This window comes from Callorhinus ursinus, unplaced genomic scaffold, assembly GCF_003265705.2.
Source record: "Callorhinus ursinus isolate GAN/ISIS: 27379988/994484 unplaced genomic scaffold, GSC_fseal_2.0 scaffold30, whole genome shotgun sequence".
In the NCBI taxonomy this organism is placed as follows: Eukaryota; Metazoa; Chordata; class Mammalia; order Carnivora; family Otariidae; genus Callorhinus; species Callorhinus ursinus.
This window is the reverse complement of record NW_027397092.1, coordinates 7,243,221-7,258,514: the sequence shown is the minus strand read 5'-3', so window position 1 is coordinate 7,258,514 and position 15,294 is coordinate 7,243,221. Positions and strand designations below refer to the sequence as shown.

General features: G+C 38.5%; 1 protein-coding gene across 1 annotated transcript; it reads right to left on the bottom strand.

The window, feature by feature from the left end:
- Window positions 1-6,959: 6,959 nt before the first annotated feature.
- On the bottom strand, window positions 6,960-8,429 carry FTMT (ferritin mitochondrial). The gene has a single exon (XM_025860923.2). The coding sequence runs from the start codon at window positions 8,335-8,337 to the stop codon at window positions 7,609-7,611; it is 729 nt and encodes a 242-aa protein (XP_025716708.1). The 5' UTR covers window positions 8,338-8,429; the 3' UTR covers window positions 6,960-7,608.
- Between the last annotated feature and the right edge of the window lie 6,865 nt (window positions 8,430-15,294).

Sequence of the window (15,294 nt, the reverse complement as noted above, 5' to 3'; positions counted from 1 at the left end):
TAGTGACAGTTTAACGTCTTTACTAATATAGATGCCTCTTATTTCTTCTTCTCATCTGATTGCTGTGGCTAGAACTTCTAGTAGAGTGGACATCCTTGTCTTGTTCCTGATCTTAGAGGGAAAGCTCTCAGGTTTTCACCATTGAGTGTGCTGTTAGCTGTGGGTTCGTATGTGATCTCTATTATGTTGAGGTATATTCCATCTAACCACACTTTGTTGAGGGTTTGTATCATGAATAATGTTGATTTTTGTTAAACGCTTTTTCTTCATCTACTGAGATAATCATATGATTTTTATCCTTTGTTTTGTTGATGTGGTGTGTGATGTTGATTGATTTGCAAATATCAAACCATCGTTGTATTCTGGGAATAAATCCCACGCGATGGGGTGAATGATATTTTTAATATATTGTTGTATCTGATTTGCTAATATTTTGTTGAGGATTTTTTCATCTATGTTCATCAGGTATACTGGCCTTTGTTTGTTTGTGTGTGTGTTTTGTGGTGTCTGTCGGTATTGGTAATTTTGGTAAAATATAGAATGCATTTCAAAGCTTTCCTTCCTCTTCTAGTTTTTGGAATAGCTTGAGGAGATAGGTATAACTCTTCTTTAAATGTCTGGTAGAATTCACTCTTGAATCCACCTGATCCCTGGATTTTTATGTTTTGGTATTCTTTTGATTACAGATTCAATTTTGTTACTTATAATCAGTCTGTTCAGATTTTCTAATTCTTCCTTGTTCAGTTTTGGAAGATTGTATACTTCTAGGGACTTACCCACTTCTTTTAGATTGTTCAATATGTTAGCATATTATTTTTCATAGTATTCTCTTATAATCCTTTGTATTTCTGTGATGTCAGTTGTTGATTCTCCTCTTTTGTTTCTGATTTTATTTATTTGGGTCTTTTCTATTTTTTTTTCTTAATGAGTCTGGCTAAAGGTTTGTCAATTTTGTTTATCTTTTCAAAAACCTGCTCTTGGTTTCATTGATTTTTTTCTCTTGTTTTAATCTCCATGACATTTATTTTTGCTCTGATCTTTATTATTTCATTTTTTCCACTCACCTTGGGCTTTGTTTTTTCCTAGTCCCTTAGGTGAAAGAATAGATTGTTTATTTGAGCTTTTTCTTGTTTCTTGAGGTAGGCCTGTATTGCCATGTACTTCCCTTTTAGAACTTCTTTCACTGTGTCCCAAAGATTTTGGATTGTTGTGTTTTCCTTTTTATTTGTTTCCATATATTTTTTAATTTCTTCTTTGATTATGTCATTGACCCATTGGTTGTTTAGTATCATTTTGTTTAGTCTCCACAAATTTGTGTTTTTTCAGTATTTTCTTGTGGTTTATTTCTAATTTCATAGTGTTGAGGTCAGAAAAGATGCACAGTATGATTTCAGTCTTCTTAAATTTATTGAGGGTCATTTGTGGCCTAGTATGTGATATTCTGGAAAATGTTCACTGTGCACTTGAAAAGAATGTATATTGTATCATTTTGGGGATGTAATGTTCTGTATATATCTGTTATGTACATTTGGTCCAATGTGTCAGTCAATGACATTGTTTCCTTACTGATTTTTCCATCTGGATAATCCATCCCTTGATGTAAGTGAGGCGTTAAAGTCCTTTACTACTATTATATTACCATCAGTTTCTCTCTTTTTGTTAATGGTCACTTTATGTATTTAGATGTTCCAGTGTTAGACGCATAGATATTTAAAATTGTTATATTCTCTTGTGGGATTGATACCTTTATCATTATGTAATGCCCTTCTCTTTCTCTTGTTACAGTCTTTGTTTTAAAATCCATTTTGTCTGATATAAGTATTGCTACCCTGGCTGTTTTTGCACTTTCATGTGCATGGTGAATATTTTTCACTTTCAGTCTGTATGTGTCTTGAGGTTTAAGATAAGTTTCTTGTAGGCAGCATATAGATGGGTCTTGTCTGTGTGCTTTACTTAATCCATTCTGCCACCCTTTGTCTTTTGATTGGAGCATTTAGGCCATTCACATTTCAAGTAACTATTGATAGATCTATACTTATTACCATGTTTAAAATTTGTTTTCTGGTTGGTCTTGTAGCTCTTCTCCATTCATTTCTTCTCTTGCTCTCTTTCTTTGTGGTTGATGAGTTTCTGTATTCTGAGCTTCTGATGGCTTTCTTTCTCTATTTTTTGTGTGTCTATCATAGGTTTTGGGTTTGTGATTACCATGAGTTTTATATGTATCATCCAAAGTAAATAGTCTATATTAATTTGATAGTCATTTAAGTTCAAACACATGCTTAAAAAAATACTAAAAGGAAAAGGAAACAAAACATTTTTTCCCTTTTATTCCATCATCCTCATTTTATATGTATGTTGTCATATATTACATTTTTGTGCTCATAATTTTCTTATATCTAATTAGGACTATTTCTTTTCCACTTAAAGAAGCCCCTTTTAACATTTTCTGTAAGGCTAGTTCAGTGGTGATAAACTCCTTTAACTTTTGTTTGTCTGGGAAATTTTTTCTTTTTTTTATAATTCTGAATTATAACCTTGCCAGATAGTGTATTTTTGGTTGTAGGATTTGTTTTGTTTTGTTTTGTTTTGTTTTGTTTTCCCCTTCAGCACTTTGAATATATCATGTCATCCCTTCTGGCTTACAAAGGTTTCCCTTGTACATAAACTTTTTCTTCTCTTGCTCCTTTTAAAATTCTCTCTTTATCTTTAATCTTTGATGTTTTAATTATCATGTGTTGTGATGTGGACCTCCTTAGTTCATCTTGTTTGGAATCTTCTGTGCTTCCTGAACCTGAATGTCTATTTCCTTCCCTAGGTTAGGGAAGATTTTGGTTATTATTTCTTCAAATAAGTTTTCTACACCTTTCTTTTTCTCTTTCTCTTCTGGGACCCCTGTAATGCAAGTGTTTGTTTGCTCAGTGTTATCCAAGAGATCTCTTAACCTCTATTCATTTTTAAAATTCTTTTCTTGTTTTGCTGTTCAGCCTGTGTACTATTATTACCCTGTCTTCTAGATCACTATATCCTTCTGTATCTGCTAATCCATTGATTCCCTCTAGTATGTTTTTTTATTTCATTTATTGTATTCTTCAACTCTGATTAGTTCTTATTTGTATTTTCTATCTCTTTATTGTAGTTCTAACTGAGCTCTTCCACTCTTTTCTCCAGTGCAGTGAGTATCTTTAAGATCATTACTTTAAATTCTTCATCAGGCACTTGGTTATCTCTGTCTCATTTTGTTTTTTTTCTGAGGTGTTTTCTTGTTCTTTCTTTTGGAGCATATTCCTCTTTCTTTCCATTTTGCTTGGATTTTTGTTTGTTTCTGTGGATTAGGTGTAACAGTTACTTCTTTTAAATTTGAAGGAATGGTCTTGTGTATGGTGTCCTCTATACAGACTATGTGTGCTTGGTGACTTTTGCTGGCTGGCTGGAGCTGTGGCTCTGTATGCTAGTTACTCTTTTAAACTGTGGCTTTTTACAGAAAGAAGAAATATAATAATAATAATAATAGAAAATACTAAAATAAAAAAGGAGATAAAAAAGATAAGGAAAAGAAAAAAGAAGGAAAAAAGTACAAAGAAAAGAAAAATCCAAAAAGAACAAAAAGAAAAACAAAAGAGGGAAAATTAAAAAAAAAAAGTCATCTTAAAAGTAAAGTAAAAATAATAACAAATTTTTAAAAACTAAAAAAACCCCAAACCCAAAACTCGGCTTGTGACCCAGGCTGGTGTGGGTTTGTTTGCAAACCCTGAGTTTGCTGCTGTCGCAAGCTCCCTGTGATGACCAGACCCACTAGTGATGGCATCCAGACACTGCTCCAGTCTAGGATTTTAAGGTAGAATGGGAACCCGAACTGTGTGCTTCTCCAGTCCCTCCACCCAGGAAAGTGTTCCCACAGCTACTCCTCCATTTGGCAGAGTTATTGTGTTGTCTTTTTTACATGATAGTTACTCTTAAACTATGGCTTTTTCTTCTGTGCCCAAGGACAGAGGACTCTGTTCCCAGTCCCTCAGTCCTATCCCTCCCCACTACCATTCTCAGCATCTGGAACGGGGATTGCCCTTGTTACGGTGTCTCTGTCTCTCTTGCTATTCTCTTGCCATTTTCTCTACCTTTGTTGTTCAGTAGCTGTTCAGTTTGCAGTTCAGTCAGTTCTTCAGGAAGAATTATTGTATAAATAGCTGTAATTTGGTGTGTTCCATGGAGGAGTTGAGTTCAGGGTCTTCCTGTGTTGCCTTGTTGGACTGGAACTCAGCAGATAGATATTTAAATAGAAGTCACAGAACTGGATGAGATCCTTAAAGAGCAAGTATAGATGAAGAGGGAGAAGAGACCCGGATGTGAGGACAGAATCCTGGGACCCTCTAATGTATAAAGTTCATGAAGATGAGGGATAATTAGAAGGGAGACAAACAACAGTGAGTGTTTTAGGAGGGAAGTGGCAAGTCCTGCTAGCTGGCTGAGGAAGAGGAAGTCACTTGATTTATCATCAAGGAAGTCACTGATGATCTTGATGGAAAAATAAAATGGTTGGTGTGGTGGCAAACAGTGAACACAGACTTACTTGCAGGGAACCAAGAGAAAACAGAATAATTAGGGACAGGAAGCAGAAATAACTTTTTCAAGAAGTCTTGTTGTAAAAGAGAGCTAAGTAGGGGGTGGTAGCTTTTGCTGGAGGGAAAGTTAGTCCAAAGGTGGCTTTAAAAAAAAAAAAGATAAAGGAGAAATAAGATCATCTTTGCTTCTCATGGAAACCAATCATTAGAAAGGGCAAAATTGATGATATGAGTGAAAGCATAATTATAGGTGTGATGTCCTTGTGTCCTTCAGTCAGTGTGAGGGTTGGGACTGGTGGGTTTTAGGAAGTAGCATAAATGCTTCAACCACTGTAGCAGAACAGAATGCTTTGCACATGAACATAAAGGCAAGCATGTGATCAATTTGATGATAAGAAAGTGTGAGGTTCTCCCGGGATTCCTTCTAAATTCTCTGTGAAATTAGTGGATTATCAACAGACAGTGGGGAGCTGGAGGAGACAGAGATCTGAGATGAGAATGTGCAAAAGAATTGTCTGGGACAATGGCTATTGCATGTTTTTGACAGCAACATAGACTAAGAAGTACCACTATTGAGGAGGTAAATCCATGAACACACACACACACACACACACACACACACACACACACACACAAGAATTTCAGGAGACAGTACCCTTGCTTCCCTTACTTTCACTTCTGTTCAAATCTATTTTATTAATAAAAGGTGGATAGTGACTCACTAAATAATTGCATGACACTCTAATGGGTTGCAGTCTGCATTTGGAAAACACTCATCCAGAAGAATTGAAGAGGAAATTTTCTGAAGAGATGAAATAGGATATGTGCAGCACAATAAAGCAACTTAAGGATAGAAGGTAAAGTGAGGCCAATGCGCTTAATCAAAAGCTCATCATTATGCCCTCCCCACACCCAATTGTTCCTCCTGTCCGAGATCCCTTTTTATTCTCAGATCCTCTTCTCCAGTAACACAGGTCGAGATCTATCAATTTTCTTCCTGTACCCCATTTCTATAACTCTCTCCATTCAATCATTTGCAAAATTTAAAAGGTTCTGCCTATAAACTCTCATCAACATCTTTGTTTCTATTTCCATTGATTTTGCCATGGTTCAGGCCCTTCCTTTCTCTCCACCTTTTTACTTTTCTTATTATGATAATACTGTAATGGGTGTCCATAAGAAATTTATTTTAAAAAGACAAGTAGCTAAAGAAAATAAATATCCAACACAATCTCACTAAGAGGTTGTCTACCTTCATTTGTTGGTATATATATATATATATATATATACTTCCATTTTATGTGCATATATATTATTTTCCTGTACTTGTCTTTACACAGTTATATAATGTAACCCTGTCTTATGCTTGTTTTTAAGAAAACGCATTGTGAATTTCTGCTCACATTATTATGTGTTTCGCAAAATCATATTTAATAGCTGTAGGGCATTCCATGTATGGTATTTTAATCTAAACCATTTTGTTGAGTTTGTGCAGTCATGTGCATGAGCCTCTCAGATCTGGGACTGCGGGGATCACAATTTGCCAGGGACCCCTGCTGCTGTGCTTGAAAATCAATTCATCTCTTAGCTTGTTGCACGCCTGCACTTCCCAGTCAATAACTGAGCTCTGGAAATGAACTTAGGCAGGCCCATTTCTGGGAGACCTGGGATTCCTCTGATGAGCGACTCTGGCTTTTGGGTCTCCCAGACAGCCTTGTAGAAGTTTGCTCAGAGCCAGGCACCACTTTCCTCTCTTCCTTCCCTCAGGATCTGTTTCTCCTAAGACATTTCTTACACATTTAATCGCATCTTGTCATGTTTCTCAGAGGACCCAAACCAACACAGACATATCAGTTGTTCTCCGGTTTGTATTCTGTACAACTAAACTGATGGCTCAGGTCTCAGCATAGCATTCTTCTGCTGAGAGCCCTTCAAAGCACTGCCATTGCTCAATAAATTAAGCCTAAGCCCCCCCTTCTCCCCTCCACACTTGGCTCCAGCCCATTTCCCCAAACACCACCCAGTGTTCTTAGCCCAGCCCAAGGCCTACTGACCAAATATTCTGCCATTCATTGTCTCATGCCTTCTCCCCCAAGAAAACATCTGCCCGGCTGATGCCTCCTTCATTCTGGATTTCTTGATTTTTCCACCCTAATGTTTTTTCCCCTCCATTTTATAGGCCACAGAAGAGTGTTTTCTGCAGTGTATTCACTCTTTTTGGTAGGTCAAAGGGAGACTATAGAGCCCAGTGGTGAGGTGTATAGTTTGTAATCAGACCTATATTATCATTTCAAACACACACACACACACACACACACACACACACACACACACATTAGCTGAGATTGGATATATTTGGGAAGCACTGAGCTAAACAAAAATAATCCAAGATTTTTTGTTTGTTTTTTGTTTTTAATTGCAAGACTTCCCAGAGCCCTTAAATGCTCATAGACATTGTGACTTTCCAGGGCCAGCACTGATACTTTGTGAGCTTTTCTTGAATTTATTTGCTTGCAAAATCCTTTAAAAACAGATCATCGCCAGACATTACTTTTTCTTGGAACATACTGGGAAAGGGTAAAAGTTGTCACAGAATTTTGCATGTATGGTTTTTACAGTGCTGTATATGTTCTTCAACTTGTTAGAGTTATTTGCATATTTATCTTACATCTTCCCACTTCAGCCTTTAGCATAAGGTCTTGAAAATAATGGGCACTTGTTCAGTTGAAAATCACAGAATTTTAATGAAGGTTCATGGTCTGGAATATTTGGTAACTGGAGGGAGTTTGCATCTAATCTCAGTAGCTTTTTCGCAGTCTTTTTTATACTGTAATATCCTGGGCTACATTTCAAGCTGGAAAAATTATCTTGATGTTGGACAAAAACCCCTTGTTAATATGGGGCTAAGTACATTTTCTCTACAAGTCACTTTATTGGGACAGCATAACAGGGTATAAAGATAGAGGTTCATTTTAAGGGCTAGAAAGCAGGAGTGTGTGGACTCTGGGTCTTGGCACAGCTTGGGCAGTGAGGAAGGCAGCCTGTGGCTTACTTACTTCTGATTGTTTTCATCTCCAAGGGTGTGCTTGTCAAAGAGGTACTCTGCCAGGCCAGAATCCGGGGCCCCCATCTTAACCAAGTTTTGCACGTGGTCACCTAGTTCTTTGATAGACTTCACCTGCTCATTCAGATAGTGAGTTTCCAGGAAGTCGCACAAATGGGGGTCACCTTTGTCTGAGGCCAGAGTGTGCAATTCGAGCAACGACTGGTTCACTTTCTTTTCCAAGAGCAGCGCACACTCCATCGCATTCAGCCCGCTTTCCCAGTCGTCCTGGTCAGGTTTCTTGATGTCCTGCAGGCAGATCCGGCCTCCCCGCTGGTTCTGCAGCCTCATCAGCTTTTCCGCGTGCTGGGTCTCTTCCCGGGACTGGCGAAGGAAATACCTGGCGAAGTTGTTCAGGGCCACGTCATCTCGGGAGAAGTAATAGGCCATAGACAAATACACGTAGGACGCAGAGAGCTCCAGGTTGATCTGGCGGTTGATGGCAGCCTCGGAATCAGGGTGGAAGTTCTGGCGCACCCGGGAGTGGTTGGCGGCGGGCCCGGCTGGGTCCCAGGAGGAGGCGGCTGCCGCCAGCAGGCGCAGGGGGGCAGTGGGCCCGGGGCGCGAGGGGCGCCTGGAGACCCAGAGCGGCAGGAGCGTGAAGCCCCGGCGCGCGCTGCGCAGGGACACCAGCGAAAGGCTGATATTCTTGGAGAGGAACAAGAAACAGGGCAGCATGGCTCCCCTTCTTTAGAAGTGGGGAAACTGAGGCCAGGGCGGCACTGCGTGTGGCCGGACGCCAGGGGCTTCAGGTCTGAATCGGAACGCGGCCTTAGGCGACGGCGGCGACTGCGTCACACACACCCCTTCCCTTCCAGAGGCGCCAGAGTTCCACGCGGAGGGCGGCCAGGTGCGCGCCCTGTCTCGGCTGGGCACAGACGGATGACAGTGACAGCTTCATTTAACTAAACATCGCCCCCTTTCTGCCCTTGGGCCTGTGTAACTTACTATTTCATCTAAGTTCAAAATGCTGTCAAAAAAGTAGGCACTGCGACTAGCAAAAGAAAGGATGAACCCAGTGGTACTTCCCCTCCATCTTTGCCCTCTTTCCATCCAAAGCTCAAGGCCTGGGGGAGGCAGGGCAGTGAAACAGGGTAAGGCAAAAGTCGCAACGATTTATCTGAGAGTGAAGGTCCGCAGCCAAAGCGGGTGTTTATAAATTGACTTTGATTATTTTAACAAACCTAGGTATGGAAAGAATTGCCAGTATAGTAGGCAAATTTTCAAGAGTCTCTAATAAGACAGTGCTTTCTTTTAAAAAGATGTTTTATTTTTAAATATAAAATTCATCTTTCTTGCAAAAAAAAAAGATACTGTAGAAAAGTAGGAAGAATATGTAAACTAGCTTTATTTTCCTGTCTTTTGTTCATGCAGATACATACACTTGTGGTGAGCATAGCATAATTGTGGAGAAGTTGAATCACTATGTTGTAGTGTGAAACTAATGTAACATTGTGTGTCAACTAAAATAAAAAAATTTTTAAAGGCGAATGCCCAGATTTTACTAACAGAAACTTATAACATTAAAGTTCCAATGCTTTTCCTTAGCCTTAAGAAGACCATATTCTTAGGAGGCGTCAACAATATCCCATTGCATTCTAGGACAGCAAACTGGTTCTGCTTTCTCATTGATCTTTTTGATAACGGGATTATAAGTTTGGGGTGTGATTATCTTTGGTGAGAAAGTGTTGAGATTCTAGTTTTTCTGGTATGTCTTCCAGGTGCCTTATTAAGTCTTGTCTTTTAAGTCTCGCTGTTTCCTTCATGGCATACACAAAATTTTTTTCCCGCAGTTCTGGAGATCCTCACGTTCCTTCAAGCAATTTGAAGATTCTTTCATATTTTCATTCAAACTGTCGAATTTCCTTCTTTAATTGATGTTTTATTTCAGCACTGATTTCCAATGGTATTGGCAGTTTTTCCAGCACTTCTCCCAACACAGACATTGTTGTGACTTTGGAGTCATCATCTTTCAAACACATGGCTGAGCCCCCAAGGTGGGATGCTCCCTCTCCCTGGTGCACTGACAGCAGCCCCCAGGGTGGGATGCTCCCTCTCCCTGTTGTACTGACAGCAGCTCCTCCCAGGGTGGGATGCTCCCTGTCCCTGTTGCACTGACAGCAGCACCAGGCTTGGCCTTCTCTTAGGTGGAGGAAGAATCCTGGGTTCTCCACAACATTTCATTTGGCTTTCCCCCGACAGCCAACTCCTCTGCTTTATTGGTCATCATTTCAGGGCTGGTCTTGGGCAGCGCCAAGAGTAGATGTGCCAAGAAAGTTTTCTTGAATAAAAAAAAAATAAAAGGACAGTCTAAAAAAATAAATTTAAAATGGTATTTAGTTTTAAAAGAATATTGTAATTGTTCTAGTGTATTGGAAAAATGAGGATTAACTCACAACAAAATTCAGAAAATTTCTAATCTTTCTCTATCCGGAGAAAACCATTGTTAAAGTGTTGTTAGTAATTCTCACAGATAAAAAAAAAAGACATTAAAAAAATAACAGAAACACAAAAGAAATTTATAGCTTTGTAGCAGCTTTAGAGAGGTATAATTGGCATAAAATAAACTGCAGATACTTAAAGTGTACAACCGGATAGGGTTTGACATAGGTATACATCTGTGACATCATCACCCAAATCAAGAAAACGAATGTATTCATCATCTCCGAAAGTTCCCTGCTGTTCCTGTTTTATAATCACTCCCTTCTTCTCTCTGCCCCACCTCATCCTAGGCATCCACTGATCTGCTTTTCCTCACATAGATTAGTTTGCATTTTCTAGAATTTCATAGAAATGGAATTGGTTTGTATTCCTTTTTGCCTGCTTTTTTTTTTTTTTGCTCAGTACAATGGTTCTGTGACCCATGCAATAATGTGTATTAATAGTTTTTATTGTCAAATAGTTATTCCATTGTGTAGGTATACCACAATCCTTTTATCCTTTCACCATCTCATGAACATTTTACTTGTTTACAGTTTTTGGCTATTGAAATAAAACTGATAGGAACATTCCTGTACAAGTCTTTGTGTGACTGTATGTGCTCATTTCTCTTGGGTGAGTACTTTGTATGGAATGGCTGGATCATGTGGTTAAGTATGTTTAGCTTTTTAAGAAATTTCAAATTGTTTTTCCAAGTGGCTGTACCATTTTGCATTTTCATCAGCACTATGTGAGAGTTCAAGTTCCTTCACATCCTCACAACCCTTGGTATTGTCATTTATTTAATTTTAATTTAAAACTTAAAATTTAGCCATTCTAGTAGATGTATATTAGTATTTCGTTGTATTCTCATTATAATTAATGATGCCGAGTACACTTTCTCAGACTTCTTTGCCAGCTGTTTATCTTTGGAAAGTGTATATTCAAATCTTTTGTCCATTTTACATATTGGGCCATTTCTTTTCTTACAGTTGTTTGATTTCTTATGGTTAATAGCTGGGCCTTTGATATTAATGCTGCTTATATTAAGGTCTTCTTTCTGATTACCTTCTCTGTATTACTTTCCTAGATTTCCTTGGACAAGTCAGATTACCCTTCTAGGTCAGTTTTCTCAGTTGTAAATTCAAGATCCTACTTACTTCCATTGGGTCATTGAAAGGATTCAATAAAATAATTATGCAGCAGACTTATCACAGAACTTGGCACAGAATAAGCACTGAAAATATTCTTTAATAGTTCTTATTGGATAGTTTCTATTTAGTTATTCAAAATCATTCATTTTATATTATTCAGTAGGCAATAATTATTATTATTGCATATGGAAAATCCTATACAGCTTGTAAAGTATGCTTACGTTCATTATATTGTTGTTATCATACAGAGATAGTGAGGTAGAAATTCTTTTATGATACGGGTATATTGAGGCTTGTGGTTTGGTAGTAAGCTCCCTCATCTCAAATGAGTTTCTTAAAGTGTACCATAAATTGAGGTGGATGCCTAAGATCTAGTTGCACTTAGACTCTGGTAGCAGAGTGTGATCGATATTTGCCAAGAAATTTCTCACTAATTTTTGCTTTTCTTTATCCATCTTTGCTTTTATTTTCTCCAAACTCTTGCGACTCCTAAAATATAGTTCCCTAAAGAGAGGATCTGAAAATGATTCTTTAGAGTGGTATTAAATGCCAACTGCTGCAACTAGTGTTTTAGTAGAAAGGATGCTTTTCATATAAATGCTTTATCCCCAAGGTAATAAAAAGCATAGATATAAAACAAATGCAAGACATGAAATGTAATGCAAAACAACGTCATAAAACACAATACACACTTAAATACCCCATGTTTATTTGTCAAAAATGTTTCTTGTTCCTTTACAAAGTTTGTCATGTATTTTGCTAGACTTTAAAAATGCAAGCTTTTTATTTTAGGGACATTTTAATTTCTAGTAGTCGTAGTAAATTTAATGTTCTTCTACCAAAAGTACAAACATAGACCATGGCCCACCATTCTTCACAAGCCATTTCTTCCTCAGTTTTAATGACTTCGTCTCTTCCTTGGACACCCCTCTCAGCCTTCGAGATTCTCTGGTGTTCCTTCTACTTCCTCCCCCTCCTGCCCTCCATTCTTTTACTTCCTTACAAAATCCATCTCATCTTTTTAGGTCCCATCAGATATATTACTTTCTCTGTAAGGTCTTCGATAACTTCATTTGGAATCAATCACGACTTTGCTGTTGTTGTTGTTGTTGAAGACTTTGTTTATACTGAGAGTATATCAGTCTATCCATTTAAATTTCTTGTATTTCTTGTATATGGGCATGCACGTGTGCATGCTTGTATGTGTGCTGGTGTGTGTGTATCCTTAAGGGCACAGTTTATCATCCTGCTCATTATTTTTATTGAAGTATAGGTGACACACAATGTTACATTAGTTTCAGTTGTACAACATGGTGATTCCACATGCCCATGTGTTATGCTCTGCTCACTGTAAGGGTAGCAGCTGTCTGCCACCATGCAATGCTATTACAGTACCATTGACTATATTCCCTGTGATGGACTTTTCATCCCTGTGACTTATTTCATTCCATAATCGGGAGCCTGTACCTCCCACTCCCCTGCACCCATTTTGTCCCTCCTCCTACCCCCCTCCCCTCTGTCAACCCATCCTACTTATTTTTAAATCCTTAGTCCTGGTGCAATGCTTCCATCCCCCAAATGCATGGGGATAGGAATTTTTATTTCACATAGTGTATCAGCTTAGCCTAGTGCACATTTGTAAAGTGTATTAGGAGATGGCTTCACTTTAAGTTATTTGAAAAGCTCTCTACTTTGCTGATTTCAGTCTCTAAAGGAATAACGTTATCCTCTATTTTCTTCTCTATAGATGTATTAAGGGAAATATTTGTTTTCTATGTGAAAATGCTTTGCCAATTGGAAATTTAAGAACTAAATGAAAATGGATTGTAATTCACTGAATCATGTTTTGATATATGTAATATATAGATCATGTTTTTATATTATTTTCTTTAAAGCATTTGATTTTAAATACTAGAAATTTTTTAGACTTTACCTACCTTGGAAAATATGTAAACAACACTCTCCGCTTTTACAGTAATAGAAGGGAGGAATCATAAACACTGGGAAAAGGAAAGCTGACAAGTAACTCTACCCCTTTATACTTGTATTTGTAATGAAGACATTTTTTTCTCCTTTCCATCTCTTTTCTATTCTCTCTTTTACATTCAAACATGGTTAGTCATGGTTACATTCAAACATGGTTAAGCAATTCTTCATCTTCATTACTGATCCTGGCCCTTTCAAACTTGCTTGCTGTTAGAAGCCTGAAATGTGACAAAGCCAAGGTGGAGAGAAGTCCATTGATCACTGGAATATAGATTATGGATTACAGATTATGTAGTTGCTACTAATGGAGTATCTGAAGGTTTTTTTTTTTTTTCCCTGAGAGATTTATATAGGGAACAGTAGAGGATTTTTGTTTTGGGAAAAGGAGGTGTATTGCTATTCTGTGTGTTATCACTAGGAAATCTCTCAAAATTCTAAAGGGAGTGGTTGGACTCCCCTGGGGAGCACTTTTCTTGCCTTCACTCTCAGATCCATTCAAAACTGGGAAACCTCCCAGGTCACTTGATAAATGAGTCAGAACTGAACTCTCAAGCGCAGTGCCTGCTGCCTCTAAAACTCGAAGAGGTCTAGCAAACTCTGTTTTATTCATTTTGTTCATTTTTTTTCATCTGTGGTCAGAGGTGCAAGGTATAGTAACTCCTACTCTATCTTCAGGAGGTGTCTGGCATGCCGCAAACCACTAGACTCCTAAAACCATACTGACATTTTCGCCACTGGATTTCTAAGTATAGTCCTTCTATTCCTTTTTTGTCCAGAGGAGAACAGATGAATGAGAGAACAGAATGCTAACAGGGTAACAACATCCCCAGAAAATATGCACTAAACAAATCAGAAAAGACCTTCCAGAAAGTGGTCGCTTTTCTGTTCAGAGAGTTGCTGCTATTCTTTTCTTTGATCTCCTGTTGAGTTCGTAGGTGTTCAGAATGGTTTGATCCCTATTCAGCTGAATTCCTGGGACCAGACGAAATCCAGGTCTCCTGCTCCTCTGCCATCTTGCTCCGCCCTCCAGCCAGTCCTTCTGTTCCTTAACAGAGCCAGCATTTCTCTAGTTGGGCCACTTGAGATTTGAACCTAATTGTTGTGACAGTGGTGTACTGGGCTGAATAGGATCCCACTAAAATTCTTGTCCACACAGAATCTGTGAATAAGCCATATTTGGAAACAGGGTCTTTGCAGATGTAACCGAGTTAAAATGAGATCATACTGCATTAAGGTGTGTGCTATTTCAATGACTGGTGTCCTCATAAGAAGAGGAAAATTTAGACAGGTACAGACCACAAGGGGGAGGTCTGTGTGAAGCCAGAGACAGCTCAGGCTGCTCTCAGAATCTAGGACAGGGATTTGCAAGCTTTTTTTGTAGAGAGCCAGATCGATATTTTAGGCTTTGTGGGCGCTAAAGTCTCTGCGACATCTGTTCAACTCTGCTATTATAGTGTATTGCAAGCAGTCATAGATTATATGTAATAAGTAAGCATGGATGTGTTTTAATAAAACTTTATTTACAAAGATAGTAGTGGATCAGACTTGGCACCAAATTATAGAGTTTGCTGACTCTGGCTCTTTATATGCTGCCATGGAGGTTTGTTTGTTTTTTTTTTTTCAATTTTTTATTGTTATGTTAATCACCATACATTACCTCATTAGTTTTTGATGTAGTGTTCCATGATTCATTGTTTGTGCATAACACCCAGTGCTCCATGCAGAACGTGCCCTCTTTAATACCCATCACCAGGCTAACCCATCCTCCCACTCCCCTCCCCTCTAGAACCCTCAGTTTGTTTTTCAGACTCCGTAGTCTCTCATGGTTTGTCTCCCCCTCCGATTTCCCCCCTTCATTCTTCCCCTCCTGCTATCTTCTTCTTTTTCTTTTTTAACATAAAATGTATTATTTGTTTCAGAGGTACAGGTCTGTGATTCAACAGTCTTGCACAAGTCACAGTGCTCACCATAGCACGTACCCTCCCCAATGTCCATCACCCAGCCACCCCATCCCTCCCACCCCCAACCACTACAGCAACCCTCAGTTTGTTTCCTGAGATTAAGAATTCCTCATATC

Excerpts from the sequence above, each read along its gene's own strand:
- FTMT (XM_025860923.2), bottom strand. The coding sequence starts at position 8,337 with ATGCTGCCCTGTTTCTTGTTCCTCTCCAAGAATATCAGCCTTTCGCTG.